The sequence below is a fragment of the Saccostrea cucullata genome, unplaced genomic scaffold (genome assembly GCF_032062105.1).
Source record: "Saccostrea cucullata isolate Sc308-1 unplaced genomic scaffold, CSIRO_AGI_Scuc_v1 ctg257, whole genome shotgun sequence".
NCBI lineage: Eukaryota > Metazoa > Mollusca > Bivalvia > Ostreida > Ostreidae > Saccostrea > Saccostrea cuccullata.
In genome coordinates this window covers 292,501-303,107 of record NW_026933663.1, presented here as the reverse complement: position 1 = coordinate 303,107, position 10,607 = coordinate 292,501, and the positions used below count along the sequence as shown (strand labels likewise).

General features: G+C 31.9%; 1 protein-coding gene across 1 annotated transcript in view; it reads right to left on the bottom strand.

Annotated features, from left to right (window-relative positions):
• Nucleotides 1-394: 394 nt before the first annotated feature.
• LOC134238818 (transient receptor potential cation channel subfamily M member 7-like) overlaps nucleotides 395-10,607 on the bottom strand; it is a 12,631-nt gene continuing 2,418 nt past the window's right edge. The window contains exons 4-17 of the mRNA XM_062720928.1: nucleotides 9,651-9,735; nucleotides 9,207-9,316; nucleotides 8,714-8,817; nucleotides 8,262-8,544; nucleotides 8,002-8,087; nucleotides 6,157-6,205; nucleotides 5,931-6,062; nucleotides 4,917-5,177; nucleotides 4,571-4,739; nucleotides 4,058-4,211; nucleotides 2,124-2,326; nucleotides 1,226-1,307; nucleotides 856-889; nucleotides 395-472 (exon numbers count right to left, since the gene is read on the bottom strand). Of these exons, the coding sequence (XP_062576912.1) occupies nucleotides 395-472; nucleotides 856-889; nucleotides 1,226-1,307; nucleotides 2,124-2,326; nucleotides 4,058-4,211; nucleotides 4,571-4,739; nucleotides 4,917-5,177; nucleotides 5,931-6,062; nucleotides 6,157-6,205; nucleotides 8,002-8,087; nucleotides 8,262-8,544; nucleotides 8,714-8,817; nucleotides 9,207-9,316; nucleotides 9,651-9,735 (1,830 nt within the window). The remainder of the gene's footprint in view (nucleotides 473-855; nucleotides 890-1,225; nucleotides 1,308-2,123; nucleotides 2,327-4,057; nucleotides 4,212-4,570; nucleotides 4,740-4,916; nucleotides 5,178-5,930; nucleotides 6,063-6,156; nucleotides 6,206-8,001; nucleotides 8,088-8,261; nucleotides 8,545-8,713; nucleotides 8,818-9,206; nucleotides 9,317-9,650; nucleotides 9,736-10,607) is intronic.

Below are 10,607 nucleotides of genomic sequence, written 5' to 3'. Positions count from 1 at the left end.
TGTTTCATTCTGATGAAGACGCAAAATCTATAATGGGATAATTATTGATGGTTTACCGTACATCTTACTTATTGTGCCATTAAAATAATGATAATTTAAGTTTATTGATATTTCTAAAGAACAAATAAATATAATATGAACTAGTTATCAAATAATTTCATAATTTATATGCTTACCTTCGAATTGATGGTCAGAAGATTCTGAAAAAAATGTTTTAAAATCAAAAAAATTAGTTGTATCGACCATCTCTGTTATTAGTCAAAGAAAATCATGAATTGAGGATGTCAAAAAAAATTAAATCAATTTTACATGCAACAAAGATCGTCGTAAAGTTTATTTTAGCTTTTAGAAATATTTTATTTTCGTATCCAATGGCTCTTTATTTAGAAATTAATCATACTTTCATATCCTCTTTCAATTCCTTCATTTCTCTTTTAATTTCTTTCATTTCGTCTTTCAAAGGTTCCATTTCCTAAACAGAAATGAAATATTTGGAAATAACAATTAGATGTCAAGCTTCAAAATCCATTTAACAATACAAAATTAGAACAGAGCATACTCAGACCTGTAAAATATCAGAGGTGGGATCAGATTCCATGGAGCCCTGCGACCGGTAAAATGATTTTTAAATTTTCTGTATTGTTTTTTCAGTTTATTGACATTTTAAAAAAAGAATTTATTAATTTTTTTCCCTATAACTGCAAATAAATATGAAGACAATTACACTTAATTTGATACAAGGATGTAGCATGTAATAGACCTCTCCAATACTACCAAAGTTTAACATTAATAGTATCGAAGTTATGGAATTTTTTTTTTTGATTTATTAATCATTACTTTTAAAAAGGCTTTTACCTCCGGAAATTGATCAGTGTCAATCTCTAATTTCCTACAAAGAAATATTAGTAAAAATTAGATAAAGTGAAAGTTTATCTCGTCAGGGTATTACTTAAAAAATGGCATAATGTGGAATACAATACAAAAATAAATAAGTCAATTCAAACATTGATATAATTAAAATAAACCTTTAAAAACACAGAAAGAATTATCAACGTTGGTACAGAAATACAAATACAAATTCACATTGAAGCATCAATGTACTTATGTGATTGAAATATTAAGGTTCCTTACAAGATAGGTATCGAAAAATTTTAAATGCTAAATGGCATTACATTATATTTTTATTTGATGATAATTAATTTTGGAGATAAACACGTGCCATTACCCCTGCATTTCAAGGATCCCGTTCTTCTCCGCCTCCTCAGTTTCTTTCTGGATGACGTCATAACTTTCATCGTATAGAAGCACTACATTCATGTAGTAAAAAAAATAAAATGATAGGAGGCATTATTATTCATTGTCTGACATGGAATTGTACTACATGTATCTCATCAATATTTCTGCGTATTATATACTGAAGATCACTTACTTCTAAACCCCTTGACACCATTTTTCCGATAAATAGATTTTTTTGCTCTTTATATGCAAAACAAAATTTTCACAAATTGTGGATATTGATCTCTATATATTGCATATAAATATAAAAACATGCGAAAACGGTAATCTGTAGAGCACATTAAGTCGAGTAATTACTCAAAAAAGAAATAAAATTGATTTATAGTATTGAAGAGAGATTATAATAAAGACCCTAATCTGGTCTTTCTTTTTAAACACCTAGCATAAAGAATCTAAAACATATGTTCTATGTCTTCTATGGAAGAGTTATATTTCTTGGTGCGCTAATTTGTTAAAAGGTCGGAAAATGTACAAATCTCGCGAGATTTCAGAGACAAACTTAATACAAACGTGCAAATGATATGTTAAACGTCGATGAATAAATTCTAACAACAAAATGCAAATGAAATATCTTATTGTTGTGGATTTTATATTCATCTAGAGTAGGAATGACAACGATAATTGATCAATTTATATCTATTGTTGAAAGTATGTATCTATTTATCGTATGGTACATCTAATACAATAAATATTATGTCTTGTGGTTCTAAAAATTGGTTGAGCATGTTTTGTACTATCCTCAACGTCATGCTGTCCATTAGAGTTAACTAATGGAAATAGAACTTATACACTATTTGCTTTTAAGAACCACTATTTTGTTAAATTACCTCTCTCATATGCCGGTTGACCTTTTTTGTTCGTCACACATTTTAAAACGGGGGATAAGACGAGGTGGATAACAAAGGCAGCTGCTGACAGAAGCTTAAAATGGATGGGGAAGATATTTCTGATGGTGTATTCCTCAAGGAAGTTGGATTGTAGCTGTGACCAATGCATGCGAGAATTTTCATGCACAATGGCGGCCGTGTAACTGTAAATAAGTTATTAAATATAATTAGTAGATGACAGAAATTTAAGCTTAATTTATCCTTGATAAAGCATGTTGAAAGATAAATAAAAGAAAAGAAATTAACAAACTTGTATTCAGTCTGAATATTATGGATTAATATTTTTGATAGAGTTATTATCTTCACCAAAATAAGAGAGGGGGGTTTCCATATTCTGCCATTGCAATGTTGAGACTACAAAAAAGTTTCTAATTGGGCTATTTTTGAAGACAATAAAAAATCTAACCGTTAAAACCATAATGCTTTTAAGTAAGCATTGAATAGATCATTTGAGAGTTCTTGGACCCAAAGGTAGATCACTTTTTAAAAATTTAATAGATGTATCATTGCTAAGACTTTCCGTGAGAGGTACTTTTTTAAGGAGCGATCCTATCAGAAATATCGCTTTAATATGAAACTGTTACAGCTTGATACTTTTAATAATATACACGATTAAAATAATATAGCATCATTTTGGTAAAATGATTTTATGATTTTTTTGAAAATTACGTAAATCAATAGTTAAGAATATCCGATCCTCAGCCAGGAAGGATAACTCCAAAAATTAACATTTAATTTGAAATGCATCCAAATGAAGCTTGAAAATGAAATTTTTTCATGCAACAATTTTTTTCATTTTATTCATCTTTATAAGATTCAAGGTCTTTGGAAGTCTTAGAAAAAGTCTTATAAAAGTTGACATTTGTACCCCATAAAAGAGAACAAAATTATACAGTTTTAGAGAAATAAAATGTTCCTGAATCCAGCCTTATATACCAATGCTTTATAACATGATATGATATGAAAAGTGATTTATGTTGTCTTGCAATGATAGCAAAAGCCTTTCACACAATGTATTATAGAATACATGACAGAAAAAGAAGATAAAAAATACCAAATAAGTATAAAAATCAAGACAATTTCTCTGAATGTCTGGATACGTATGGTTTTTTAGCCTAAAATATATAAGTTGATCAATTTGCAATTAAAAAATGCATTGCTACTATTTCAATTCGCTTTTCTACAAAAATATTGGAGATTTGAAAATTTCCCTATATAATATGATTAACTTTGATGCTTAACTTTAAAGAAATACTGTGGATAAAATTACATAACTTTGTGAATTCAGAGATACTTTTATGAAAATTTTTATTACTTAGCTGCTAATTTTATAAACCTGAGTATCGGACTACCTTAATTAACTTGATATTTTTTTTTACAGCAATGATAGAAATCATTTAAAAGGATTTTGCCCAAATCTCAATCAAAAAGACAGTTATTAACAAACAAATTCAAAGAATTGTGATCCCCAGCTTTCGATTGGTAAGATGCCATTTAAGCGATATTGTGTCAAATTAGCTCCCTCTTATAAGTCATTCAAAAGTCTTTTCGACATTTTTTTTCAAATTAAACAAACATGGAGTTCAAAGCCAGAGAAGGACAGATATTAACATAATCACAAAAATCTTGTCTCAAGTAATGAAAATCCAGAGATCTCGGGATTATAAGTCATAGTAAATTTTCAAAGTCTTATCATAAGTTATGTACATGTAAAATTATAGAACTTTATATCTTTGTATTAAAAGGTTATGACCTAGGTTAAAGTTAGCTTTGTTGACAGACGGTCAGACAGACTGATTAAGATATAGACAGAATCAATTGTCTAATTGCTTCCGCAAAAGGTTGGGACAATAAGACAAATCGAGATAACTCACCTGTAAATAGCAATGAGTAAATTAAGCAGCATCACTACAGCTATCAAGCAGTAAACAGCTCTCAAATACGGCGATATTGCACTGCCAAGTGATGTAGGACATCTTTCCTGTAGACCAGCCTTATATATAGTAGCATTGTTTGTGCAGTCTGTACCTATGGCAAATAAAAACATTCTTTTGTTTTCACGAAACCATTTTGAAATCCAAACGAATGCACTATAACATATCTTACAGGCCCCATGGCCTGAAGCATCTTGAACTTAAGTCAACAACTTCATGTTGTACTGAAATCTGTGGAAGTCAGGCATATGGATTTTAAAATACGTTTCATTGTTGATTCACAAAAGTACAGTTTTTGCAACTTTTGAGGTTTTTTTTTCAGTTATTGATGAACATTTTTCAGGCGATTAAAATATTGACTTAAATCCAAGTCTGATGATCCCGGGGCTTGAATTTTTAAGTAAAAACAGACACAGAATAAACCTCAAATTGTTTTTTATTTCTCTCTCTTACCGACATCGTCACCAAATTCGCCATATAAAGTCCAGTATCCGTTTTTGATGATACTTTCTACTTCCGCCCAGCTAAACTCAGTGTTTGGAAACAGAAGGGCGTGGTCCACCACATTGTAACACATCATAATGACAAGAACGATGGCCATAAATGCCACTGTATTTCCAAACTTAAATAAAAAGTATATTTTTACAGCAGAAAAATTATAGTATGAAACGTAAAAAACTCTTTGTGCTTAAACATATCTAAAAAAAAAAAATACGAGTCTAAATTTCAAAAGCTACAATTTAGACATAGTAGTACATATGATTAGGTATTTTTTCATGAACTATCATTTCAAACCTACCATTTTTTGAATTATAACTAATTGAGTTCCCAGAAACTCTGATGTCCAAAACATGTTGAGAATTCGAATGTTTAACATAACGTAGGCAGATATGTAAAGTAACTTTGCCGCGCCTTCCATCAGGTTATCGTCAAACAATTTCAAGATGGCGCCCAATGTACAGGCAATAATGATTAACCAATCCAAGTGGTTCCAGGTATCTGACAAATACATCTTTACTGCATCAGGTATCTGTTTCTTTCTTTTAATGGCCACAATAACCTAAAAGTTAAAACCATGATTTGTTATATAAGGAATGCGATATAACCAATTTATTTTTTACAACTTTCTATGAAAATTATGTGGAAAAATTCTACCATCATGTAGTTATCCTTATACGCATGCATTTTCAATATATATAAAAAGTACATTTTAACTTATTCAATTAAATTACTCTTAGGGTTTGACCGAGCGTTTTCATAAACATGTACGAGTGGTGATCAAAAAGTTACTCTTAGGGTTTGACCGAGCGTTTTGATAAACATGTAGGAGTGGTGATCAAAAAGTTCAAAACCTTTAATATATACATGTATTATATACCGTTCACCGTATTTACATGTGGGCCAATTCAAAACGGAGCGAATTTAAAAACAATAGTATAAGTTCTCAAAAGAAACTGTGACTAACGAATTTAAAACAGAACCAAAGGCGAAACTAACACGGGCCGAAAATAACCCTGTATACAATAAAAAAAATCCACAATTCAGATTAAATTGAAATTTAGCCCACACAGAGGCATACACATGTGGTATTCATAACATATGTAAGACATGTTTTGCTTCATGTTTGTGATGCCACAATGTGATCACTTGTAACAGTAAAGATTGAATTGTATGGTAAGAGTTGAAAAACAATTGTAATAGTCAGTGAAGGAACGCCACAGAGCATGTAAAGTGACCGCCTTAATCAGGTGATTCCCCTCCCCCCACACACAAATAAAGAAACAAAGTACCACAATTGGATTTTTCCACAAACCTGCTCCAATTCGTCCACAAATTTACAAGCTACCCAGAAAAGTATAGCTAATTCAGAACGTGAAACTGTTTCTTCGCTGTAATCGAACAGCAGCATGTACGCAAACGCAGCGAGGAAAAAGAAAACTCCAACCTTAAAAAAAAGAAGACATTATTGTTTTTAAATTGCTAGCAATTCACAGTGTTTTCATAGCAATATGAACATACCAATTTGAACAATTTCTTACCATATTTATCCATAACTTCAGAATAGGGGTGTGGTATTTCTTGTAGAACCTATTACAACAAAGGATGATCACTCTGATTAATTAAATTTCGTTCTTACAGAAATATAAATAACAAGAGGCCCACGGGCCTTATAGGTCACCTGAGTATTATGTAATTTAGAATTTTGAAAGGGGTACCATTGCTTATCATAATTATAAAGTTAGCATGCTTATTCTATTTACTTAATACCCAGAGGTAGAACAGAGTAACAAAGAGAAAATAGACTTTCATTTCAAACCAGTTAAGCACCAAACCCCAAAGTAACAAATGACCCTGGGGCCACATATTTCAAAATTTTGGAAATTTTATCAAAAAATTGTTGATTGATAACTAAAAACAGGTTTAAAAGCATTAATTTATTTTCAATATATGTATCCCCACCTTCCACCCCGATACCCCTGACCGAGGGGGCATGAAATTAACCATTTTGCTAGATACAACTCTCTGCATCATAAATATATGTACTTGGATCATAGGCATACATGTAATACCCAGGAGGAAAGGAAAAGATTTTAAAAGAATAAATGTATTTTCACTATATAATCAAAAGAGCCCTCCCCCTTACACCAATAGGCAAAACCCCTGATACAGGGGCCATGAAATTCACAAATTTGGTCGAGGCACTCTTGCTCACTATAACTATATACTAAATTAGTTTATTTAATACCCAGGAGCAGGGAAGATTTTCAAAGATTGAACGTATTTTCACTATGTTATCAATAGAGCCCTACCCTAACACCAGAACCCCTGACTCTGGGGCCATAAAATTCACAACTTTAAAAGAGGCACTCGTGTTCATCATAACTATATATTTAGTTAGTTTATTCCAATACCCAGGAGCAGAGAAGAAGATTTTCAAAGAATTAATGCATTTTCACTATATAATCAATAGAGCAAAACCCTAATACCAGAACCCCTGGTCCTGATGCCATAATAATTTTGGAAGAGGCTCTCTTGCTCATCATAACTATTTTCTTAATTAGTTTATTTTATACTCTGGAGCAGAGAAGAAAATTTTCAAAGAATTCATGCATTTTCACTATATAATCAATAGAGCCCCGCCCTAACACCAGAACCCCTGACCCTGGGGCCATAAAATTCACAATTTTGGAAGAGACACTCTTGCTCATCATATCTATGTACTTTGTTAGTTTATTTAAAACCCAGGAGCAGAGAAGAAATAATGCATTTTCACTCTATAATCTATATAGCCCCATCCTAGCAATAGAACCCCTGACCCTGGGGTCATGAATTTCACAATTTTGGAAGAGACACTCTTGCTCATCATATCTATGTACTTTGTTAATTTATTTAAAACCCAGGAGCAGAGAAGAAATAATGCATTTTCACTATATAATCTATATAACCCCATCCTAGCAATAGAACCCCTGACCCTGGGGTCATGAATTTCACAATTTTGGTAGAGGACTCAATGCTCATTACATTCATGCCAATAGTTTGCCTGCTTGCTGTGCAGGAGTAAAGAAAAATATTTTTAAAAATTTCATTAATTTTAGTGGTTTTGGCCCCATCCCTCAGGCCCCAGGGGAGCGAGGATCATAAAATTCACAATTTTTGTTCCCCTTCACCAATAGATGCTGTATACCATATTTGGTTGAAATTGGTTCAGCGGTTTCAGAGCAGAAGCTGAAAATGTTCAAATGTTTACACACGACACACGACGCACGACGGACGACGGACGAAAACGGATAGCAATAGGTCACCTGAGTGACTCAGGTGACCTACAAATTCAAATAATGATTATAGAGTAATCACAAATTTAAAAATATGAAATAAAGAGTTACCATGTTAAGGGAGGTTTGTCGAGATTGACCAGCAAAAGGGGCATGATGAAAACATGGAGTAAAAAAAGAAGAAAAGTTGTTGTCATCTGCAAAGTTAAGCTGTTTTTTATCAAACCCAATTTAAGCATATAATTCTCCTGTTATTTTTCTTTAACAGAAAGATAACAAATTGAAACCAATAAAGTCTTAAAGGAACATTTAAGTCATTTACAAACAACCAAACAACAAAAACTGAAGAAAAAACAAGGTTAGATATATACCGCCCAACGTCGTCCTTGTTTCTTATATCCCTTTCCTTTCCACAACTCCTTTATGATTGTCTTCAGCTTTGAATTTTCCAAAAACCACTCATTCTCTGTCTTGTATGCAACATCTAAGTACCCGTGGTTAAGAAGTAATCTTCCAGCGTTATTGACGTCATCTTTCTTCTTAAAGAAAAACGTCATCACTTTTTCTGACAAATCTTTTGGTTCTTCTGGTTTGTCTTTCTCGTCTTTCTCGTGAATATAGTTCATAATACTAAGCGCATGCCGACCGAACATTCTGAAACAGTATATAATGTCATCTTACGTTGTAAGTTTTTTCAATGTTACCCCTTAAATATGTTTTCTAAGAGGCATGTTTTTGATTCCAAGTATTCCTTATAAGAATACATAGGCACGTTTTGAAATCAGCTTATTTATGTAATATTGAAATATTTATTGTGTTTTACCTTCGTAACCTGTCTAATTCTTTCTCTTCTAAAATCCCCACTCTCCAGTCTTCGCTGAAGTCCTTTAAAATCTTGCAACCAATTAGAATGGGTCGTATTCCCACCTGTTAAGAAAGACGCTGATTACTGTTGGGTTTTCGTGGGGTTTAATTTTCGTTGTTTTGGAGGTGGGCAAAGACCCACGAATTCATGTCCACCACAAAATGTAAAACGTGACATACATAACTACTCAACAATTCTACATCCACGAAATCAAATCTCCATGAACCAAGAGTTTTTCCTCAAACAAAGAAAATATTACCCAACGAAAATATTTGATTTTGTAGTAACTTTATTCTCTGTCAGGTTGTGAACCTGTTTATTTTTTTTTTTAAATACACCAGCAGTCAAATGATATACAAGGATATGAAGACAATTTAGAACAGACATGTATAAATTTTGAAAAATAATTATATGCTATGTGATGGAACTATTATTCTCTTATAAGACATACACAGCCTGTTTCCAGTAGTTGTCGTGCTCCATCCAGTCGTTTTGTTTTTAATAGGGCGTAAAAAACAAGGTCCAATATTCTACAGTCTTTGCTTAATTCCAGTTTTTTATCTTAAAATAAAGTGTGACAATTGTAGAAAATAGGAAAAAATAACTTTTTCTTAAAATTAAAAATAAGTAAACTATATTCAATTAGAAAACACGGCTTTTGTAAAACATGTATCGAAGTAAATATTAAAATGGAAGATTTTGACAAAAAAGACGCATGTCATCATTAAAGGAATTATAACTTTTTTTATAAAGTGTAGTTAAATTTCCAGTGGGTTATTTATTCTTAATGGTGAGTAATTTGAGACATTAAGCAAATTGCAAACATTCATGATTTAATTAATATTTTTCATAATTTTGAGAGCTATTCACATGTTCTTTAACACCCAACTCCTACCTGCAAAATTTGGAGGCTGATATGCAGATTCCGTTGTTTCTTTGAGGTCTTCCCACATTCCATTTTTAAACTCTTCTTCCATATTCTGTAGATGTAAATTGTATTATCACTTTTCTTTTTGCTTTTCTTCAAGATTTGGAAAACAAATATATAAATAGCATATTCTGTACGCGAATGGTTTGTAAGACGAAGCAAGCTTTTTAAAACAAATATATAAATATCATATTCTGTATGCAGAATAAAAACTTCCTTCGTCTTGCAAATAGTTTGTAAGATGAAGCAAGTTTTTAAGAAACAAGTTGATGAAACAAAGATATCGACTATTTCCTTTAAAACCATGATTTCGAAACCTCAATGGTAGATTCGACGACCTTATCAGCAAGTTCATTCCATCAGAAAGTCGAATGCTGACTAACAATTTTTATTTTTTACAATATATTATTCGGCCACAATTTGAAAACTATACTCGGCACTCAGAGCCACTGAGAAGTTAGGGATCTTTTTCGTGCCAGCACCTACTGCTTCATCCGTATGCCTGTACACCACATACAAAAATGGAATTCGAAACCACGACGACATAAGGATTGACTGCTTTCTAGGTTTTACAGGCTGCTACTAATGATGAAACTTTTACTAAAGTGCAGATTGTAAATCGTTTAGATCATGGTCCCTCTGAGGTAGGATGCAGCTACGGTTAGATATTACATAGTCTTTGCCCTGTATAAGCTTAAGACCAAAGAAGCTATTCCAAAATTTACCATGGGAATGTATCCATATTCAGAAAAAAATATGGAGAACAGCATAGATGAAAAGTTTTTGAATGTTTTAGCCCATTAGCTCTTGTTTTTAAAAATATTTCTAATTTTTTTATTCAAAATATATTGAGAAGCAAAAGTTTTTACTTTTTTGCATGTGCATCAGCTTTATTTGCTATCCTGATGAAAAAAAATTACTTAA